The 24,154-nt window shown below is 43.2% G+C and overlaps 1 protein-coding gene across 1 annotated transcript in view; it reads left to right on the forward strand.

The window, feature by feature from the left end:
* Nid1 (nidogen 1) overlaps positions 1–18,576 on the forward strand; it is a 68,842-nt gene extending 50,266 nt beyond the window's left edge. The window contains exons 11-20 of the mRNA XM_052156849.1: positions 810–959; positions 1,847–1,969; positions 6,229–6,456; positions 7,148–7,320; positions 8,988–9,114; positions 12,699–12,870; positions 13,969–14,126; positions 15,091–15,214; positions 15,830–15,942; positions 16,350–18,576. Coding sequence (XP_052012809.1) covers positions 810–959; positions 1,847–1,969; positions 6,229–6,456; positions 7,148–7,320; positions 8,988–9,114; positions 12,699–12,870; positions 13,969–14,126; positions 15,091–15,214; positions 15,830–15,942; positions 16,350–16,471 — 1,490 coding nt within the window. The 3' untranslated portion in view covers positions 16,472–18,576. The remainder of the gene's footprint in view (positions 1–809; positions 960–1,846; positions 1,970–6,228; positions 6,457–7,147; positions 7,321–8,987; positions 9,115–12,698; positions 12,871–13,968; positions 14,127–15,090; positions 15,215–15,829; positions 15,943–16,349) is intronic.
* Positions 18,577–24,154: the final 5,578 nt, after the last annotated feature.

Here is a 24,154-nt window from a genome sequence, read left to right on the forward strand (position 1 = left end):
TTTAGATCTCACTGAGATCTAACCTGGGGTCTATGTGAAAGAGGCAGGTTGACCTGGGTCTGCCCATTCCCTAAGTCCACACTCACTAGAGAGTGGTGTGTGTGTGTGAGTGTGTGTGTGTGTGAGGGGTGGAGTGGGGGAGGGGAGCAGTGTTAATGTCTTCTCCCAGACATCAGTTCTCAGCAAGAAACTTAGCCTCCCAGGCCTTAGCTCTCTGTCTTCAAAATGAGGCAATTGGATATGATCGTTTCACAAAGCATGTGGAGGCCTTGGCGGTGCCTCAAGGAACTGCCAAGGAAGGACAGAGGAGTTACAGCAATCCTGTCCTCTTCCCTGGCTCTCAGCCTTCCAATTGTCTATAGATCAAATTCTGCTTACGCTGTTTGAATAATGGATTCCATTGCTCAAAAACAAGGCAGGCCTGCAACCCAGGCCTGTTATTTCAGCTACTTAGGAGGCTGAGGTTCACAGTTCAACATTTCCTTGGCCTACAGAGTAAATTCAAGGCTAACCTGGGCTAGAGATGCAGCTCATTGGCAGAATACTTCAGGAGCTTGAAACCCTAGGTTCACTGGTATGGACGGTGATTATGTAGAATGGTATGGATGGTGATTATATAGAATGGTATGGATGGTGATTATATAGAATGGTATGGACGGTGATTATATAGAATGGTATGGATGGTGATTATATAGAATGGTATGGTCTGGACTCAGCACCATCCAGACTTTGCTTCCTCAGAGCATCTCTGAGCCAAACTACTGATGTATAGAGAGCTCTGAAATTTTTTTCATTTTTTTGTTCTTAAGCTGCCGAGGACCAGCATCCCATCAACTACTGTGAAACTGGTCTCCACAACTGTGATATCCCCCAGCGAGCCCAGTGCATCTATATGGGTGGCTCCTCCTACACCTGCTCCTGTCTGCCTGGCTTCTCTGGGGATGGCAGAGCCTGCCGAGGTATGTGGTGGCTTCAAATTTCCCTGTATACCCCTAAACGGTGGCCTGGGTAGTACTTACTACACGCTAATCATCAACACACCCTGTATATAAGGAAACGTGTTCCTCTTGTGCCACTGGACAAGAGGGTAGCCTTTTCTCTCTTGCCGGCAACTAGAACTGTGCATTTTCTTGGATAGTTGTCCTCATTTGGGACCTGCTTAGGCCTGACTCCAAGGCAGCAGTTAAATAGCTGCCTTTTCCTGGGAAGTGAGGCTGGTTTGATTTAAAAACACAAACAGTCCTTGCTTATGAAGAGCTTAATGCCCATCTCGGTATGTAATGAGTTTGCACTCACCTGTGCAAGAAGCGAAATTCCCAGTTTGAAGTCAGAGAAGAAATGACATCATAGAATTTTTCCAGGCTTGGGATCAGCCTATAGTTGGCTACCAGAGGGATTTATAATAATAATTAACAGTGTACCTTAGGGCTCCTGGTTTGTAAAATTATACAACATTATACTGAACTCATTGCATTTAGTTCAGCAAAGGTTTCAGAGATAATGTTTCTCTATTGTTGACTATATAACTTTTCTCTGTAAACACTCAAGACTTCTAGGAGCTCCTTATTACAATAAAGAGGGGACATCTGAGAGTGCAAATTTTTCTCTTTTCAGTGTTCAGTGTTTCCTGAAAACATTATTGTCACATGAAACACATTTGTAAATATACTAGATAGAAGTTGGCGTATGAGTGTCTTAAAAATTAGCATTTAGTGAGTTTAAATGAGTCCCTGATCTCTAATTAGAAGCATATTCACATAGATTTGAGTGTGTGGATTAAATTATTGTATCAACCACAAATTCTGGAAGCAATCACATGGTCTCTGGGCCTGTGGCTGTTTTGCAGACGTGGATGAATGCCAGCACAGCCGATGTCACCCTGATGCTTTCTGCTACAACACACCAGGCTCCTTTACATGTCAGTGCAAGCCTGGCTATCAGGGGGATGGCTTCCGGTGCATGCCTGGAGGTAAGATGGGGGTCTTAGGACGTGATGGCCTCTTGATGTGTTCCTAAGGTTTGATGGCCTGGGGAGAAGAGGGTGTGAGGAAGTGGCCCATGGAAAGTTCTCTGAGTTGTGCAAGTTGGAGATTAGACCATAGGCTTTAGTGTAGAAATATATGGTGCATAGCTTTAGGGGATATCTCAAAGGACCCAAAGCCATGCTGGAATTTTAGATTGTATTGGTTCCTAGGCACTGGAGTCAGCAACACAGGACAAAAACTAGACATTGAGTTTTATTTACCAGGGTACTATAGAGAAATAGAACCAAGAGAATATATGTGCATATATGTACACACACACACACACACTTATATGAAATTTAATCTTATCATTTTGAAGACTGTCAAGCCTTAGCATCTGTTTTTAGGAAGCAGGAAACGCAAGAAAGCCAATAATCTTTTAGTTCAGGTGTAAAGGCCATAGAACCAAGAAAACTTGTGGTGGAATTCCAGTCTAGAAGCTGGACCCAGCCTTGTGACCCAGAAAAGGCTTATGTTTGGCTTGATCAAAAACATAGGCAAATGATTTTTTTCATTTGGAGGCTATCAGACAGAAACAATCTCTCTCTCTCTCTCTCTCTCTCTCTCTCTCTCTCTCTCTCTCTCTGTCTCTCCATCTCCCTGTCTCTCTGTCTGCCTCTCTGTCTCTGTCTGTCTGTCTGTCTGCTGCCTGCCCCTCCCCTTTGATAGGTCTTATTATGTAGCCCTGGTTGTCCTGGAGCTCCCTATGTAAACTAGGCTGGCCTTGAACCCACAGAGACCCTCCTAGCTCTGCTTCCAGAATGGTGGGATCAAAGTCGTGTGCTACCATGTCTAGATAAGAGTTCTCTTTATTCAGAAGAGGAACAGTTTTTTTCTGTGTTCTGTTTATGTCTTTACATGACTGGATGTGACCAGGAAGAACACAGTGTGTCACTAAACAGTGCCTTCCAGAATCACTCAGGATGATGTGACCAAATGCCTGGGCATCCCACGGTCCAGCCACATTGACATAAAATCAATAGAAGGCTGGGAGTCTTGGAGAATGGACTGTGTAAGACAGAGATGGGATGAAGGGTCCAAGACGGGGGAAGGTTTAAGTAAAGTACGCAATGTTCTACACCACCTGATACCTGACCTGAATATGCAGCTTTGGGAGTTGCTGCTTACCTGAGACTTGAGTGGACCCTCCCTGGCATGTAGACACCCAGAAGCCTCAAGCCAGGCTGGGTTTGAGACTAGGAACTGGTAAGACTCTCAGGAAATGCAGTTGAACGAATGAGCATAGTTGGCTGCCAGCTATACAGAACCTACTAGGCATACCCAGTGTCTGTCTTTGTCAGTTTTTAGTCAAGAGAATAAAATACCCAAGGTATCAACTTGAAGAAGGGAAGTTTTGCTTCAGTTCATGATGTCAGATCATTGTTAATGTTGTTGCTTTGGGCTGGGATGAGGCAGACCCTTGTGGTGGGGAGCATGGAGCAAAGATGGCTACCTCACAGGCAACTAAGAAGCAGGAAGAAAGTGTGGTGAGATGGCTCAGCAGGCAGAGTGCTTGCTGCCCCTAAGTCTGATCCCCAGAAGACATGGTGGGAGGCGAGAGTCTTACACATTGTTCTTTAGCCTCCACATGTGCTCTCTCACATGGGCTTGTGTGCATGAATGTGTACACACACACACACACACACACACACACACACTGTTTTAAAAAGTGAAAAAAAATCTTCCCAGAGGAGAAGAGGGCCACCTTCTGTTTCTGAAATTATGGATTGTGGCTATAGCCCTGCCCACAGACTTTGAGGGAAGGACACAGAGAAGTGTCCTGGTCACTTGAGTTGAGTGAGGTATTCCAGCTGCTGTGAAAACAGCCAGCATTCATCATTTCTGTGGGCTGGGTTCACATCTCCAGTTCAAAGAGAAACAGATGTCTAAGTTTTTGTTTCAATCCTTTAAAAGTCTGACTTTTTGCCCCGTCTTTAAGGCTCTGTTTACTAAACAGAAACAGATATAGACCTGTAGTCTGGGATGTGTATAGGACACTGATATGTCAATAAGAGCCATCTGCTAAGATGGTTTATTTATTTAATGTTCTTCTCAGAAGAAATCTAACATCCGGTTATATACCCAAGAGGGCATGCACTAGAAATGTACAAGAGTGTTTATGTATCATTTATAATCAGAAAACAATCTAAATATCTAGCAACAAGAAGAATGGAAAGATGAACTTTAGTTTAAATTGTGCTATGAAGTAACAGGCAGCAAAACAAATAGACAGGAACAATAGATAAACATTATCAAAGGATAATGTTGAAATAATTTATAAGAGGTTTTACACACACACACACACACACACACACTGCTTTGTTTATCTGTTTCATTTTGCTGTAGAAAGGGGATACAGCCTAGTAGTCGGGTGCTTGCTTAGCACATGTGAGGCCCCAGCCTCAATCCCCAACAGAGATGAAGAAGATGGGGAAGGAGGAAGAGGACTTATTGCAGGGGAGGAAACTTTAGGAGGTGGGGTTGGAGGCCATAGGTTATTAAAGGGAATGCTGAAATGCCAGTTCTTTCTTATTCTTGCTTTTTGGTCACCATGATGCAACTCATTTTCCTCTACCATGAATTTCCTACCATGAAGCTGTGCATCACCACAGACCCAAAGGCAAACAGTAAGCCTCTGCTTTGTTTCCATAAGAACCACTCCTCCCTGTGAACTCCCTGAGAAATGATTCTCATCTTCCCTCCCACCTGTATGCTCTGAGGCCTTTCCTGGCAGTTTCCAGTAAGTGTTTATAATATAAATAAAGCAGATAAGTGCTCTGAGGATCCCCCAGGGTTTTGGTCTGGGAAAAAGCTATAGTATCATTTCCCACAGTGACAACAGCAACATAGAGACTAGAGGCCATGGCTTTTCCTGGTGTTTAATACCTTTTTCTATTTCTCTCTCATTGTCTGCCCTTTTCTTGTTGCCTGTTCGTTTTCTCTTCCTGAGCTTTCCTCCCACCCGGCATCCTTGGGTTCATGTTGGGCAGGTGCTTGACCCATTCACAAGTAGACATCTAATGTTTTTATTGTAATTGTTGTTCTTAGGAAATTGCTAGGGACTCCAGGGTAAGGACTATGTTGGAGACATTGTATTCTGCCCCTTTGAATTCTCGTTCTGGGAAGTGTAGCCGTGCTGGGCAGACGTGTCTCTTCCTTAGCTAGTGCCAGGTTTCATGGAAGACATGGGCCTTTATTGTGGGAACATAAAGAAGCTGGTAAGTGTTTCATGGTCTTTCGTCTCCAAACTCTTTGGCTTGGACTTGATGTAGATCACATGAAGCTTGAGAGGGTAAAAGAAGAATTTAAGATTAACTTAAAATGCCTTGGAACGGAGTCCAGGGCTATCCATCAGTGGAAACATGGTTGGAAAATATGTGGCTTTTCCACAAGGTGCAGTATTATCCAGCTGTTGAGAGAAAGGGAGACTTGACAGGCATCATAACAAGGATGGCCTGGGCGATCTGCTAAGGACGCAGTCAGATGCGGCCCACATGTTCTATGGTCACTGGTATGAAATAAACAAAATGGGAAAGTCCACAGAAAGGATGGAGATTGGGAACTTTAGGGTGGGGAGGAGGAAGCCATGGCAGCATCTGCTCTCTAGGTCTCCTTTTAGGATAATGAAATGGTTCGGATGTAAACAGCCATAGCTGGTCATTACTGTGAATGTGCCAAATGCCACCGAATTGCTCTTTAAAGTGTTCCCTTTTATTTTATGTCTGTTTTGCCTTATTATTAAAAAATTCAAAAGAACTGTGTAGGAATGAAAAATACATGTATAAATGATAATTTTGATTTTTTTCAAAGTCAGGGTATTACTATATAGACAAAGCTGGCCTTGCAATCAGAGAAATTCACCTGTTTCTGCCTCTCAAGTGCTAGGATTTAAGGCACGTGCCATCATGCATAGCATGGTATAGCTTTTTAAAATAAGTCTTTTTTTTTGAGACAGGGTCAAGCTAGTCATGAACTCATTGCTGAAGATGACCTTGAACTTCTGAGCCCAGGACTCATTTGCATGCAAGCGTTCTTATGAACTGAGCTACATCCCTGGCTCTCATAATGCTGCCTTAAATTTGAAAAGAAAACAATGAATAAAAATCCATTGATAACAGGTTACCTTTGTGGTCCAAGTTTGACAGGTAGCATTTGGGCACACCATGTTTGGCTCAAATGACAGTCTGCTTTGTTTGACTGACAGAAGTGAGCAAAACCCGGTGTCAACTGGAACGAGAGCACATCCTTGGAACAGCCGGGGCAGCAGACGCACAGCGGCCCACACTGCAGGGGATGTTTGTACCCGAATGTGATGACTATGGCCACTATGTCCCCACCCAGTGCCACCACAGCACTGGCTACTGCTGGTGTGTGGACCGAGATGGTCGGGAGCTGGAGGGTACCCGTACCTCATCTGGGATGAGGCCCCCATGTAAGTAGACAGCTGTTACATAGATTCAGGGACTAGAGTGGTCCGTGCTAGTGGCTGTACTGCCTGGTCTCCCTGTTATGTGCTCCCAGCTCTCCCTCTGCCGCCTCTGCCTAGGTGGACATGTTTCCACTTGTGAGGCCAGAGGATGCCCCATGCCATAGTAATGGACAGGTGCCCTCATTGGCAGCGCTCCCCATTCAGTATTAAAGACAATGTCACTCCGTGAAGGCAGAGGCATTGGTGCTGTTGCCCCCAGCACTGCTTTGGCTTTCACACCAGCCCAACATCCTGCTAGAACATAAATAACCAAGTCATTGTGTAAGGTGGAGCAAAGCTACCTCTTTACCCCACTGGACCTTTATACTAAACTCATGTTCTTCCCTGCTTTCCTCATAAACGCCCTTTGACTAGCAGAAGGCATTCTGTCTGGAATTTGCAGACAGAAAATGGGTATTGTGTGGTTGCCTGTGCTATTTGAATACAATAAATGTGTCAAGACCTAGGTGATATATAGATGGATGAATGAGCACATATACACATATCTTCATATGTACACATATAGTCACATGTGTATGTGCCTGTGTGCTCACACATGGGTTCATAGATGTGTCTGCATGCTTGAGCATTAGAATGCACCTGTGCATTTCTGATATTCACACCCCTCATTCATGAACCATCTCTTGCCCTCTAGGTCTGAGTACAGTGGCTCCTCCTATCCACCAGGGACCAGTGGTACCTACAGCCGCCATCCCCCTACCTCCAGGGACACACTTGCTCTTTGCCCAGACTGGGAAGATTGAACGCCTTCCCCTGGAGAGAAACACCATGAAGAAGACAGAAGCCAAAGCCTTTCTCCATATCCCTGTGAGTGTCAGCTGAAAAGCTCTGGTGACAGCGCCAGCTCTAGGGGCCAGGCTACCAAGATAGTTACTGGCTATATAAAATATAATAGTATAATAGAATACCAAGATAATTAACATAATACAGCACAGTATAACTTAACATTAATGTGGTTAATATCTACATATAATATAATATAAAATAAATTGTAGCATAATTCCAAGATAGTATAATAAAAGAAAATATAATATCAAGATAGTTAATAGCTAAATATACTATGTATATAATGTATATAATGTATGATATCAATATAGTATCACACAACACACCATAATACCAATGTAGTTAATAGATATGTATACTATAATATTGTACCAAGGTAGCAGTTATATTTGTAATCTAATGTAATACAATATCCATTTGTAAATAGAATGCCATTCTGCCTTGATTATAGTAGGTATTAGAGTTAGGGATAGTTCAGGTCCTTTCTCAGATGGTTTGGACTATTTTAGATACTTATTTCATTTTTTAGGCAGTCTATTCTATAGATCAGGCTAGCCTTGAACATGCTACTGTAGTCAAAGCCAGCTTTGAAGTCTTGGCTTCTACCTCTTGGGTTCTGAGATTACAGAGATGAGCAGCCACACCGCTGCTGCTGTTCACATGTTTATGTAATATTTAAAGTAAACTTCTTGTTCCATTAAAAAAACCCAACAACAATAAGAACTGCAGCAGCAGCAGCAGCAGCAGCAACAACAACAACAACAACAACAACCTAGCCAGCCGTGAATGGTGGCTTGCTCCTGGCACTCAGGAGGCAGCTCTCTGTGAGTGCTAGGCCAGCCTAGTCTCCATAGGGAGTTCCAGGCCAGCCAGTGTTATGTGTAAGACCCAACAACAATTAAAAAAAAAAAAAAAGGAACCAAACATCCTGGTAGCTTTAACAAAGGAGACACTGGGTCCCTGAAACCATTACTAAGGGGAACTGATGTCTTAGTATTAAACTGCAGAGCCCAGTAACTCGATTTACCTCTGTCTAATTACCCAGGTCATCTTTAATGTCATTCTTTAATGCTTTGCAGTACTCATTGTAGGTTCTTGTGATTTGAAATGCTCATTTTGGGGTCTGGAAAGACAGCTCACAGGTTAAAAGCGCTTGCTGCTTTCACACGGACTCACTTGATTCCCAGCACTCAAATACTATGCATTCACAGACACCTGTGACTTCAGCTCAGAGGACCCAGCACTCTCTTCTGGCCTCCAAGGGCACAAATACAGACACATGAGCATATGCACACACAGGAAATAAAATAAATGAGAATAAAACTGGAGGGAAGCATACATACACACATACATGTGCAAGTGCAAACACGTGTGTTTAGACAAGAGCTTTTCTGAGCTCTTTTTTCTACAATTCAATAATCAAAAATGTGAATGGACAAAACATTTATTTCATTTGAAATACTATCCGAGGATGTGTACACAAGCACATGGGAAAGGTCAAGGTAACACTAGCTAGTAGGTGATTGTTTTCTGAACTATATAGTTTCTGTAATTCAATAATTAAAAATATGAATGGACAAAACATATTTACTTTATTTAAAATACTGAGGATGTATTGGCACGTGGGAGGATTCAAGGCAGCACTAGCTAGTGAGTGAAATGCTCTCAATCACTGATATTACTTCCAGGCAAAAGTCATCATTGGATTGGCCTTTGACTGCATGGACAAGATGGTTTACTGGACAGACATCAGCGGTCCTTCCATTGGGAGAGCCAGCCTACATGGTGGAGAACCAACAACCATCATTCGACAAGGTGGGCAAGCAAACGTTGACCCTCTAGGGGTTGCTTCTAGCAGCCCAGGCTACTCTTGGCAGGAAGTGAGGGGTGGAGGGTAAGTGGCTTCGTTTGCTAGGAAGCAGGTCTTCTGCCTCTACACTCTGTCCTTTACATCCCCTCTGAAGTTTTCCATCAGCCTTCGAGTCATTAAATCAGGGACTTTCTGGCCAAGGCTAGCTGCTTGTCTCAGGAGAATTAACTGAAACAAGGCAGAGGCTTGTGCCCTTCCTCTGGAAGCTTATATGGTCCATCTTTGTGCGTCATGAAACCAAACTCAACATTCCATTTCTTCCTTTAGCTTCCAAACCTGCAATGGCTTCTCACAGAGTGCTCCACTGTGTGCTGCATAGGGTTTTAGTCAAAGGCAGCGGGTGGAAGGAATAGTCTAGAAACCTATGAGCGAGCATATTGACAGATACTTACCCAGAAGCTGAAGACTATTTATTTAATCAATTTTGAGATAGGATTTCATGTGAACCAGGCTACCCTCATTAAGTAGCTGAGGATGACCTTGAACTCATGATCTTCCTGCTCTACTGCCCACATGTCAGGATTATATGCATGCACCACCACTCAGTTTGCTTAATTAATGTTATTAATATCTTCAGTCTAACATTCTCCCAACTGAGCTATTTTGTCTACTATTTATTTTAAACCAATCTTTGGCAGCCTTATCTAGTCTGAAAGTTCTGTTTCTCTTGCCTCTTTTCTCTCTGGCCCTGGGTTACAAGTATGTATCACCACACTCAGCTCTGAAAGTAGAGTCTGTTCCCAAGGCGATGTTGGGGTTAAAAAGCCATCATTTCCTTACCTTAGCACATCTCTCCTCTCCCTAGTTTTTTATTGGAATCTAAATAGCCAGGATCAGCTCTCACAGAGATTTCTATTTTGCTTAATATGATAATATATATGTTGTATTGACAGAGCCTAACTTAAACATTTAACCTTATCTAGGTGCCTGCTTGAACAAAGAAATATGCAACATTTTAATACCATCATTCAATAAATAAAAAATAGCCAGGTTCTCTGTTGTGGGCTTGTCATTCCAGCTATTTGAGAGGCTGAGGCAAAAGGGCCTGGGCAGCTTGTAAGACCCTGCCTCAAAATCAAATGTAATGAGGGCTGAGGGGTATAGCTCAGTGCTAGAGCCTTTGTGTAGCATGTGTGAGGCCCTGGGTTCAAGCTTCAGTTTTAAAAAAGTCCATTTTACACAAAAAGGTCCCCAGTACGAAATGGGCAAGGAACTTGAGCTACTTCAGTCATGACTCTTCAGATTTGAGAATATTTTTGCTCAGAAGGTATTGTCACGCTGACATTAGCTGTAGGAAGCTGTCTGACATTAGCCTGCTTCCTCTGCCAAGCAGTCAACTTCTAATTTGGCACCCCTCTCACAGCTAATGTTCTGTAAGGGTCCACTGCTTGGCTGTTTCTCCTCTTCCTTGTTTCCCTTTAGAGATAATACATCAGGGATCAGGCTGAGGCTGACCAAGCCACCCCGGCTTTGCACTTGGCTCGAGAATCCTTTTTGGAAAGCCAATGGGCTATTTAGATGATGTTGGTTCACCTTCATGCTCTGGCTTATGCAGAGAACTTTGAAAATGCCTTTTACCCGCTCTGTTGGAAATGTTGCTGTTATCTGATTTCATGTCCTAGAGAAGAGGGGAATAGGTCACTGTCTGCTATTTCCTGTTGCTTTTGGCACCGGAAATCAGCCAAGGGAACTCTAAGCACAGTGAGGCTATAAGAAAGGCCAAAACTGACTAACTGAAAGGACACAGCCTGACATCTTGGCTGAGACTGACTTCCAGAGAGTTTCCACACACACACTCCTATGAGTTTTTTCCTAGTCCTCAGTGGTTTGGGATCAGGACCAGCACGGTGTGACATAAACTCCTAATAGGCTTCCTCTGGATGCTCAGTGAAGATACTGGGCAGCTCCCATCCCTGCGGTATGCAGGAGCTGCTCAGGAAACCCCACAGGATGTGCTCATTCCAAACTTTCCCAACTGAGTGGCTGCTGGGGTATGTGTTTGTATTCTGTCTGAAGCCACGGAGAACCCCTGGGAGACAATGCCATTGTTCTGAGGCCTCTAATGGTGTGGGAAAGAGCTTAACAATTTAAACAATTCTTCTTTCGATATGAATAATAAACCAAATGTACATTTTATTTATCTGAATCACTGTCCTCTGGTTAGGCTTTTGTCAGAGGCTGTGTGTGTTGTGTGTGTATGTGTGGGTTGGAGGTGCATACACATATGCATGTTGGTATCAGGTGAATGCCACAATCACTCCCACCCCCACCCTGTACTGTCCCCTTTTTTGAGACAGGGTCTCTTACTGAACCTAGAGCTCATCAATTGTGCTACCCTGTGTGGCCAAGAAGCCCCAGAGATCCTCTTGTCTGTGCTTGCCTAGTGCTGGGATTACAAGAGGCTTTGCCATGCCTGGCTTTTATATGGTGCTGGAATTGAACTTAGATCCTCATGCTTGCACAGCAAATGCTTTACCAACTGAACCATCTCCTTAACCCCAGACAGAGAATTTGCAGTCCCTATACCATTCTTTGTTTTAGGAAAAGCTGAGATGAGAGGTTGACTTGCTTGTATATGGATGAGAGGGTGCAAGGGTGATTTTCTCAAATGCCTGATGCCTTAGGGTAACACAGCCTGGTTCCCTTCCTACTTAAACTCCAGCTAAGCTAAATGACCCTCAGTCCTCTGGTTAGGACAGTGGGAGGATCTCAAGGATGTCAATAAATCCTACAACAACATTTAGTATTTTTATCTTACAGTGACTTACATGGAATTTTACAGTGCCAACCTGTGTCTTGATTGCTGTTGCAATCAAGTGGGAAATATAATTTGCAATCACCAAACACCTTATTTTTACTCTTTATATTTGTATTTAAGTGCTATGAATGTGATAAGCAATATAATTTCTTGAAATGCCTCCCTGTCCTGTAGCTGCTAAAGAAGAAAGATCTGCCATCCCATCCTTACTTAAGACTTCGTGCCTCCTACTTGTCATGAGATAAGCTCTATTTTCTTTACCTCCATCCTCATTTCGCCATGGGCCACTCCTTCACTCCCCTGGTCTCTGGCCATATAAAATTAATTGCAGCCCACCTCAAGCCACTTGCAATCTTCTTGGTATCTGAAAATACTTATGCAAGATCCTTATCTGATAAACTCTCAGTTGGTCCTTCAGGAACTAGCTTCTATAGTGCCCACTTTCCCAGAATCCTTCCCTGGTGAAGTCAAGCTGATTCTGTACCTGCATCTGCCCATAGAAACTAGACCTCAGTTTGAATGGTGCTTGGCTGTGGGCTTCTTAATGGACAGGGCTATATTTTTGTCATAGTGACTCTCCTGGTTCCCAGAGTGGTACTCAATGGATGGATGAGGGTGGTTAAATTTGTCTCTTGGAAAATTGATCATCTTATAACAGTAAGAATTTCACATTCCCATTTGGTTTCTCAAGGTTTGACTACCATGTTTAAGACAACTGAATAATCAGAGACTCTTAGGCTGAGATATGACTCAATGTTTCCTTCCTCCCAGATCTTGGGAGCCCTGAAGGCATCGCCCTTGACCATCTTGGCCGAACCATTTTCTGGACGGACTCTCACCTGGATCGAATAGAAGTTGCAAAGATGGACGGCACCCAGCGCCGAGTGTTGTTTGACACGGGTTTGGTGAATCCCAGAGGCATTGTGACAGACTCTGTAAGAGGGTATGTTTGCCTACACATGTGACTGGCTTTTTTGTTCTTAGTCTCTGGCTTTTCTGAAAGATCTCTGGTCAGGTTCTAATGCCAGCCTTGCCCTCCATGCAAGATGAAACAAAGCCTACAAGCTGATGAGATGCTGGCACATTTAGCACAGTGCTCATACCTTGCCATGTTCCAGTTTCACAATTCTGTCAAGAAAATTTGTAGGTTGACAGCTCAGAAATTGAGTAATTTCTAGACAGGTTTACTGTGAACACTCAAATTGCACGAATGCTGTGGAGTGTTGGGTTGGCCTAACCACACCTTGTTGGAGCAGCTGTGGCCTGAGCGTCCGGGAAGAACCCTTCCTGAGGGAGGGATTCTTCAGCCCATTGCAGCTTTCTCTCTTTTCACCCCGTGGCAAGCTCTCAGTCTTACATCCCAGACCCCAGCTCCTAGAGATCGTTTCCTTAGAGACGCTATCCCCGGTGTTGAGGCCATTCCTCTACCTCATACACAGCAGAAATCTCCACCACTCTCTGCTCGTGTTTGACTCTTGCTTTAGTCAAATCACATTGCTCCACTGTGGCCTCCTGCATAGGTTTATCACTCAGAGTATTACTGTTTGTTATGTCCGGCCACATAAAGTTTATGTGTCTGTATGTGTATTTGGTAACAAACCTTATATATAATTCTTCACTCATTGTCCATCTTGATTTTAGCAGGATGTTTCACTAGCTTATACCTCCCCCAAGTAGTGCAGGCTATCTAGCCATAGAGACCCAGTGATCTATCTACCTCCTTCTCCCCAGCACTGGGATCACAACTCTCAGCCACCACACCCAGCTTTATGTTTTGAACACGGTGCTGGGGATTGTACCCAGGTACTCACTTTGCCCACTGAGTTTTTTCAAGATACTATAAAGGAAATATTAAAGGAGATTCATTAGTAACAGATAACCCAATTTGAACAAAGAGGCAAAGTAACCCTAGAATTCACCTTAGCATCTCAGAATCTCACTTAGCTGTACCGTTTCCTTGTCTGCTGATCACTTTCTACCTAGTCCCTTTAAAATGTTTTCAGGATCTTGATTCTTCTGTCTACTTTGATACCTCTTTCAGGAACCTTTATTGGACAGATTGGAACAGAGATAATCCCAAAATTGAGACTTCTCACATGGATGGCACCAACCGGAGGATTCTCGCACAGGACAACCTGGGCTTGCCCAATGGCCTGACCTTTGATGCGTTCTCATCTCAGCTTTGCTGGGTGGACGCAGGTACAGGAAGCTTGAGATCATATGCACATAATTCTTTATTGTCTTATTCTTCTTGCTCTAGAGTTGGCAAATCTCACCCACTGCCTCTTTTTGTCTAGTGAATAAGCTCAGAACAAATTTTACATTGTTAAATGTTACCATTTTAAGTGTTGTTATAATGAATACCTGGTATCATGCTTGCTTTTGCCTTTTGGCCTGAAGAATCCAAAATAATTGCTATATGGGTCAATAAAAATGGTTGACTCCTATTTTGGTGGGAGGATACTGAGTATTGAATTTAGGGTCCTGTCTATGCTATAGTTTTCAGAGGTAATAGTGCATCCTGCATAGAGTCCCTGATGCGGCCCTGTTTCAGCTGTGCAGGGTGCACCTCAGGCTTGAGATGAGGTGGGGGATTGATGCTTACCAAGCATGACCACCCTTCATCTCTCCCTGTGAAATTCTATGACTGAGTACCTTCTCTGTCCCGCAACTAAGTAAGACAAAAAGTAGGGTGTGAATGCGTACATGTTTATAGAAACCCGTGACAACTATCATGCAGGCGTTAGTGCAGGCCAATCCCATGCTGATCAGTCAGAGTTCTTCAGTGTCCCAACTTTGGGGAGAAAGGTTCTGGAGACTTAGAGGGGAGGGACTTGAGCAAAAGCCAGAAGATAGCAGGGTCTCTCCTGAGACAAAGGGCTAGAAAGGCCAGCACAGGCTGTGGCTTCTCTGTCCTAGCTTGACTCTCCTCAATATGGCCAGGTGTGGGTGCCAGAACTCAGGTGGGTGTAGGATGACGAAAGGGAAAAGACAGAAAACAGAGACAATGCCAATGCTGAAGAGCCCGCCCTCTGCGCTCTCCAGGACATGCCGTTGTTGCAACACTGAACTCCCCCATCCTTGTCTTTCATGCTCTTGTTTTCTGACACAAAGGGCCCATTTCTTGCATGAACAATGACCAACTTGTGTTCGCTTCTCACAGGCACCCATAGGGCAGAATGCCTGAACCCAGCTCAGCCCGGCAGACGCAAGGTTCTTGAAGGGCTCCAGTATCCTTTTGCTGTGACGAGCTATGGGAAGAATTTGTACTACACAGACTGGAAGACGTATGTAGGCTGCTGCCATGCTGGCTGGGCCAAACTATGCTCTTCCCTTTGTCTCTGTGGAAATCTTTCCCTTTTGCCTCTTCTCCTGACCTTTGACCTTCCAGTGATCCCCCTTCTTTCTGGCTGTCAGATACGGAGGAGGGTAGAGGAAGAGAGCTGTCTGATCTCAGAGGGGACAGAGGTGCCATTTATATACCCAGACCTGGGACTTCCTGAGCATGCCTGCTCTCTCTCCAGGAACTACCTAGGGTCACATGACTGAAGGGCTCTTTGATTATGTCATACCTCTACATCAATGTAGTTTTTAAACAGCAATATTTTCACAGCTGTTTCTGGACCAAACCTTCCTCAAAAGGGAGGGCCACATCAAGGAGGTAGCCTATGTGTCACCTGGAATTTAGAGCAGAAGGGGAGAGCTAGATTGTTTTGGCCCTTGCTTTAAAAAGCTAGTGAACTACAGGCTTGACTCATCCCAGGGGGAGGAAGAAGCGGATACACAGAGACAAGACCACCATGTCTTTTTCTCTTCCAAACCATAGAAGAGGCTGCCTAACCACACTGAGAAGAGTTCAAGCCATCAGATGCATGTTCACTTTGTGCTTTGGTGCTTTGCAGGAATTCAGTGATTGCCATGGACCTTGCTATATCCAAAGAGATGGATGCCTTCCACCCACATAAGCAGACCCGGCTATATGGCATCACCATTGCCCTGTCCCAGTGTCCCCAAGGTAACATCCATGTGTTGAATGGGGGTCAACACTCAGAGTCCCTAAGAGAATCGGGGTGGCCTAAGTACACCCATGGGCTCCTTCCTGTAGGGATCTCAGCCTGCATATCCTGGATATCCCTTTCCTGAAGGATTCTTGGATTTTCCCGCCTCAATTAGCTTAATCTAGACCCTCCTAATAGACATACCCAGAGGTTTATTTCTGTTGTGATTCTACCAAGTTGATAATCAAGATTAACCACACAGCTCCGAATCAGGAATGCTTGTTCTTGCCTCTTATTTATGATAAAGAAACCAACAGCAGCTCAACTTGGCCCCTTGAGCCCACAAGGAGGTTACTGGGGAGCCTGTTGTAGGTGCCACGTCAGTCAGAGGTAAGACTATAATGCTCATTTACATCTTTTCCAGGCCACAATTACTGCTCAGTGAATAATGGTGGCTGCACCCACCTCTGCTTGCCCACTCCAGGGAGCAGGACCTGCCGATGTCCTGACAACACCCTGGGAGTTGACTGCATTGAACGGAAATGATGTCAAGAATTTCTTGCTCCCTCTCCAAGTATTTCACAGTAACACCCTACTTGAAGTGACTTGATCCAGACTGAAAGATGTCCTGCAGTGGAGTGACCACTGGGCCCAGATCTAGCCTAGCAACCTCCCCTTAACCTTCCCTGAAACAATTATTCTTAGTTCAGTAGTGGGAAAAATCTCTACCCCAACATGAGGTCAGGACACACAAACACACACACACACACACACACACACACACACACACACACACACACCTTGACCTCACTTGACCTCAGTCTTTAGACAAGATTATAGAGTTCTGGATAAAAAGCCAAGGATGGTACAACCCCAGCACTTGGGAGGTAGAGGCAGAGGAGCAGGAGTTCAAGGCCAATCTATCTTGTCTGTGTAGCAGGGTTTAGGGACAGCCTGAGTTACAAGACACCCTTCTTCAAAACATATTCAGGGTGAAGATTATGTGTCCATTCTAGAGCCATTGAACCCTTTCCCAATCCTAGACCTCCCATGGTAAGCAGACCCTCATAGACCTAAGAAGGCTACGTCTCTGTGGCATTACAAGCTCAGATATTACTCAGTTTTTCAACATACCATCCAGATCCAGCTTAGGCAAGAAAACGAGCCATACTTTTTCTCTTGGTACTCAAATCTCTGTCTTTATGCTCCCATCTAACTACTCTCCTGTGTACACTTTCATCCTGCCCAAGACTCTGCTTTTAGTGCCTTCGCTGCCATATGATCAAAACCCAACCATATCCTAGGGATTCATGGTATTTGGTGGATGGTAAAAAGCAACCCTTCCCAAATTAAAAAGTCCTGTCATTTTAGCAGTGTCCATTGATGTTCAGGTAGGTAAGTCAAGGAAATGTCCTGTGAGAGGAATTTCAAGATGTTAGAAGCTAGGGGTTATTATCTTGATATTTCTTGAATTGTACCAAATTCTTCCCCTTTGCCAAAGTGCCTGTATTAGTATCTGGTCTGTGATGTCATAGGAATCTTCAGCCCACTCCTGCTTCCAGTTTCCGAGTTTTCTCATGGAGAGTCACTTGGACAAACTAGTGGCCAGTCATAGTCCCTCACCTTTAGAATTCTATCTTTGTTTCTCCCTCTCTCTGTGGCCCTTTCTGACTAGATCCTCATCTGAAGACACAATCTAGGAAGATCTAACTAGTAGTTCAGATCCTTATTTGATCATCAGTATAGTTTGAGGGACTGTTGCTGCCTTCTATGCTTCTGTCTGTGATTTGTTTTAAAAATATTCCCTGGCCTACTCTTCTGTCTATCTATCTATCTATCTATCTATCTATCTATCTATCTATCTATCTATCTATCTATCTATCTATCTATCTTCATCATCATCTATCTCTTTTTTTTTCAAATGCTTCCTAGACACTTAAAGCATTACAATTTTTGGATTGAAAGTCAAGCATCAGAAGTTCAGTTTGCATGATGTAAGTAAGGGCATAGACAAGATTCAGTTGCAACTATCACAAAGTGGTGGATAAGGATGGAGAACAGGAATGGAAAACCTGAGAAGAAACAGCAGGAGAGAGGCTTAAAGGCAGCTAAAATGAAAACCCTTAAATAACTTCAGAGAAATATGGCACATTTTCCAAAAGAATGTTTAACCTTGAAGACAAAGAACTTGCCTGATGTTTTTCTTGGGGGAACAGAGCCCCCTACCTCCTTTTCTTCTAACGTCACCATACTCAGCCCCCATCCCTATCTCCTACCTCCACCTGCTTACAATGGACTGGGAATCTAAATTGGGAGGGAGTCTTTACTCAAATAATTGGAATTTAAATTATAAGATTTAGGGAACCTGTGACTCTTTTATGCAACCTCATAGAGTACCCTCAGTTTTTTGTTTTCTGTTTTTTTTCTCATGTTCCTCATGATATGTATCTTTTATAACTTTTATTCATTTTACTAGATTCCTTCTAAAATGTTTTAATGGTAAATTCTTAAGCTGTGGAAACCACTGAAGGTGCTTATTAATGGTTCTCCAGATTTATACAAGTATTGTATGATTCCTTGAGTTTACAACTGTATGAATATTAGTGTAGAAAAATTAAAAAAAAACTGTTAAAAATAAAATCTTATTTTGACGTGTTTTTGGTTTTTTGTTCCATGATGGGATATTGCAATGTTGAGGCCTAGACTTGACCTCAGACTCTCAGTCCTCCTGCCTCAGCTTCTTGAGAACTGGGATCAAAGGCATATGCTACCGTAGTATAATGGTGGAGCTAGTCCACTATGGAAACACAGAGATTTAATGGTTGATAAGACCTAGTGGGCCCAAGGCTTTATCTAAGAGGTTGTTCATTGGCCAGATAGTTCACAGAAAAGAATGGCTTTATATATCCCAGACCTTAAATGACTGTTATGGGCTCTGTTTTCTTTTTTCTTTCTTTCTTTTTTTTTTTTTTTTGTCTGTTTATCCTCTTCCCATTCATAATCTATTTTTTTTTTTTTTACAAGAACTCATACAGCATCCTAGCCTCAAATTCCCAGTGTATCTAAGAATGGTTTTGAACTTTTGCTCTTTCTGTTTCTGTCTCCTGAGTGCTGGGCGTTTGTGTACTACCCCAAGCCCAGCTTAGGTAGGGCTGGGGATTGAGCCAAGCACACGTGGCTTTGGGAACACTCGGCAAACAATCTACCAAACCAGGTGGATCCCAAGTCTCCACTACCTTCCTTACTTTAGACCAATGCATTTTCTGTTGCAGGGGTGTTTTCTGCCTCCTTGTGGAGATAAGCTGCCACGCCCTTCTTATCTGCAGAAAGAGGAAGGACATTTTCTTGACAGGGCCTGAGCATAAGACCTGATCTGTTCCATTTCACCAATGGGAGGTGCTACCCAGGATTCCCATACTAGGATGTGAATGGTCTGAGTTAGACTGAGGGAAGAGGCCCAGGTAGGACTAAGGTTCTCAGAGCTCAGTGCTACAGAGCAAGGAGTCTCTATGATACAATGTCCTCAGTAGTAATCTTGAGTACCTGCCTGCCTGTGAATGGTGTTTGAAGGATACACCCTGTACGAGAACTAAAATTCAGTGTTTATTCTGGCCATAAAGCCTAGTTTTATCCAGAGGGCATAAGGGAAGATACTAGAAAGAGAATCTCCAAGAATCCATCCCTCCATCAGAACCAGCAGCTGTCTTGGGCCTGGGGTGTGGAACTTATACACTATCCACTATTCTAATAAACAATACTTGGAACACCTAGGGAAGAGTGTAGAAGAGGCTAGTGAACTGCAGTTAATTTCAACTTTAGTCATGCCTACCATTTCCAAACAGTTTAACCCTTGGAAGGAAGATCTTGGGGTTGTAACACACATTCACAGTCTGGTTTACTGGATTCATCATGGATGGAGAACTTTGCTCTCCAAAAATCTGATATATTATAACACAATTTGGCTATTTTTTTTAAAGAAAACATTTTATTAATCCTTTGAGAAGTTCATAGGTGAGTATAATGTATTTTGCTCATATTCACTTCCCTCTAACTCCTCCCAGACCCCTCCCACCCTATTCTAACTTCCTGACCCCCCTCTCTTTTAATTAGGCATTAAGTCCAATTTGTACTGCCTTTATATTCTTGGGTATAGGGACAGCCACTGGAACAAGATTGATCTACCGGGCCCACACCCTTAAGAAAAAATTACCTTTCCCCCAGAAGTGTCAATACCTTCTCACATCAGTCAGGGCTTGGGTTTGTAGCCCTGCCCTACTCTATGCTGAAAGACTGACTGGCTTGATTCTGTGAAAACATCAAAAGAAGCAAAAAATAGCTGTGCATCAAAGCATGCTATCAAGAGAATAGAAGGCAGTCTACAGGAAGGAAACGTGTTTACAAATGCATTATTCTGGAACTAGTTATTCAGGAACATAAAGATCTTTTGCAGCTCAACAACCAAGAGAACAAAGTTCAAAGATGAATAGTGGATCTGAATAAATATTCCTGTAGTGAAGATATACCATTGGTCAGTGAGCGCATGAAAAGACACTCACGGCTTGGGATGCTGCTCAGAGGTACAGTGCTCGCTTAGCATGGCGAGTTCCTGGGTTTGACCCCAGCTCAGAAAAGTTCTTATCATTAGTCATTAAAGTCATGCAAATTAATCCCAAAACTTGATGCCAATTCATATCCAAAAAGTTATTTTTAAAAAGAACGGCAGGAGAAGATATGGGGAAATGGAGTCCTTGTACATTACTGGAGGGAATATAAAATGGCATAGGTCCCATGGAAGACAAAATCTGGAATGACCACATGATCTGGCCAGCCATCCCACTTCAAGATGTATGTCCAAAGAGATGAAGGGGGCTGGAACAGACACGAGCAAACAAATCTTCCTTGTTGCATTCTTCACAGAGGCTGAAAAGTGGAAATGACCATGAGACATGTTATATACAGACAATGCACATACATACAGTCACTGTGAAAAGAAATGAAATTCTGCTATCTACGACAGCATGGGCGAGCCCTGAGGACACGGTGCTGTGACAAGTAGACGAGGGCAAAGGGACAGGGATTAGATAACTCCACTTACTGGAGGGACTTAGATGGGCAAATTCAGAAAGACTAGAAGTAGATTTTAAGTCACCAGAAGTTAGAGGGAAGAGGGATGGAATTATTAATAATTAGAGTCTTGGAGGTAATAAAAAGCTTTTGGAAATAGATCGGTGAGGGCTGCAGCATTTTTAAATGTAATTAATGACATTGAAGTATGCATTTAAAATAGCTAAAAGGGAAACTTTTGAATTATATATTCTCTTTTGTTTAATTACTTTATTAAGAGCTCTTCGTGTAGCTCAGGCTAGCCTCAAACTCAAAATTTTTCTGCCTCATCTCCCAGTTCTGGGATTATGTGATGGCCTATGCCATCACACCAGTTCTGTAGTACATACATGCATAAAATACGTATACATGTTTATATGTTGTGTAACAATATTCTACTACAATTTAAAATTGTCATGTATAGCCTTATGAGCTTTGTATATTTATTATGTTATATTTATATTGCAATAAAGTTTTTTTGTTTTGTTTTACCACAGAGCCAAATTTCCTAAAATGGACAAAATACTGCTCTGGGCACTGTCACAGCTGACGACTCCTATAAAGACTCTGTGAGGTTTTGCTTGAGGTACTGCAGCGAGGAAGGGACTTTGCAGACAACCTATTCACCGTTGTTTTTGTTTGTTTGTTTGTTGGGGTTTTTTGTGACAAGGTTTCTCAGTGACTGGCCCCAAGTCAAGAGGCTCCAAGGATTCTCCTTCCAAGCACTAGGATTACAAGCACGTAGTGCCACATGACCAGCTTTTATTTGTTCCTTTTGAGACAGAGATTCTCTGTATAGCCCTGGCTGTTCTGAAACTTACTTTGTAGACCAGACTGGCCTTGCTTCTACCTCCCAAGTGCTGGGATTAAAGGTGTGCAAAGCTTGCCTGCTTTCTTTCTTTCTTTCTTTCTTTCTTTCTTTCTTTCTTTCTTTCTTTCTTTCTTTCTTTCTGTGCATTAGTGTGGTTATTTCTTTATTTATTTATGTCTGTACATTAGTGTGGTACCTGCATGTATGTGAAGGTGCCAGATTCCAAGGACCTGGAGCTACAGACAACCGTGAGCTGCCATGTGGGTGCAGGGAATGAACCAGGGTCCTCAGAAAGAACAGCCAGTGCTCTTACACACCGAGCCACCTCTCCAGCCCCAACAGCTTGTGCCCCCCCCCCCCATTCCATCCCAACTCTCATGGGCAGCTTTTTAAAAAACAAAACAAAACATGGATTCATGGAAACATGGGATCAAACTCTGTTCCTCTTGCTTTGTTTTCTGTTGGGGGTGTAAGCTTGATTAGCGTGTGTGGAGCCCTGGGTTTGACCCTTAGCTCTTCGCTCTGAATAAAACCAAGAATAGTGAGTGATTCCTCCCTGTAATCCAAGCACTTAGGAGGTGGAGGTAAAAGGATCAAAAGTTAAAGGCCATCCTTGGTTACACACTGAGATCAAGGTCAGCCAGGGCTATGTGCGATCCTGGTGGGGATCCAAGACCTGGTTTTGTGCATGCTAGGTAACTACTCCACCGACTGAGTGACAACCTCATCCCTGCCGCCATTCTTTTTACAGGCTACTTGAACAAACCCATCTGAAGACCACAGTTCTGAAAGGGAGGTTAGGATCCTTCAGTAGCAAAACTATCTGTTCATTTCCTCTTTAACCAGCGTGTGGAGCTCAAAGGCTACAGTCAAAATCTTACAGACTCTTAGCAAGACAGCGGGCGCCTACAGAGTAGTCCTTGTTAAGATGACACAGAACCCCAGCATGTAAGAAGGATTCGTGCTCCACTATGTTCATAGCAGCCCTATTTATTTTTATTTTTTTATTTGGGGCTTTTTTTTTTTTTTTATTAAGGATCACAGTGTCAAGGATCCCATCCATCACAGTGGGGAAGAGCAGAGACATCTGGTCCCATTTTTCGTTTTCTTTTTTCTTATTCGATATATTTTTTATTTACATTTCAAATGATTTCCCCTTTTCTGGCCCCCCACTCCCCGAAAGTCCCATAAGCCCCCTTCCCTCCCTCTGTTCTCCTACCCACCCCTTCCCACTTCCCTGTTCTGGTTTTGCCCTATACTGCTTCACTGAATATTTCCAGAACAAGGGGCCAGTCCTCCATTCTTCTTGGACATCATTTGATGTGTGGATTATGTTTTTGGTATTCCAGTTTTCTAGGTTAATATCCACTTATTAATGAGTGCATACCATGATTGATCTTTTGAGTCTGGGTTGCCTCACTTAGGATGATGTTCTCCAGCTCCATTCATTTGCCTAAGAATTTCATGAATTCATTGTTTCTAATAGCTGAATAGTACTCCATTGTGTATATATACCACATTTTTTGCATCCACTCTTCTGTTGAGGAATACCTGGGTTCTTTCCAGCTTCTGGCAATTATAAATAGGGCTACTATGAACACAGTGGAGCATGTATCCTTATTACATGCTGGGGAATCCTCTGGGTATATGCCCAGGAGTGGTATAGCAGGATCTTCTGGAAGTGAGGTGCCCAGTTTTCGGAGGAAACGCCAGACTGATTTCCAGAGTGGTTGTACCAATTTGCAACCCCCACCAGCAGTGGAGGAGTGTTCCTCTTTCTCCACATCCTCACCAACACTTGCTGTTTCCTGAATTTTTAATCTTAGCCATTCTGACTGGTGTAAGGTGAAATCTCAGGGTTGTTTTGATTTGCATTTCCCTAATGACTAATGAAGTTGAGCATTTTTTAAGATGCTTCTCCACCATCCGAAGTTCTTCAGGTGAAAATTCTTTGTTTAACTCTGTACCCCATTTTTTAATAGGGTTGCTTGGTTTTCTGGAGTCTAACTTCTTGAGTTCTTTATATATATTGGATATTAGCCCTCTATCTGATGTAGGGTTGGTGAAGATCTTTTCCCAATTTGTTGGTTGCCGATTTGTCCTTTTGATGGTGTCCTTTGCCTTACAGAAACTTTGTAATTTTATGAGGTCCCATTTGTCAATTCTTGATCTTAGAGCATAAGCTATTGGTGTTCTCTTGAACTTTTCCCCTCTGCCCATGTCCTCAAGGCATGTCCCCAATTTCTTTTCTATTAGCTTCAGAGTGTCTGGCTTTATGTGGAGGTCCTTGATCCATTTGGAGTTGAGCTTAGTAC

The sequence above is a fragment of the Apodemus sylvaticus genome, chromosome 14, assembly GCF_947179515.1.
Source record: "Apodemus sylvaticus chromosome 14, mApoSyl1.1, whole genome shotgun sequence".
Classification (NCBI taxonomy): domain Eukaryota; kingdom Metazoa; phylum Chordata; class Mammalia; order Rodentia; family Muridae; genus Apodemus; species Apodemus sylvaticus.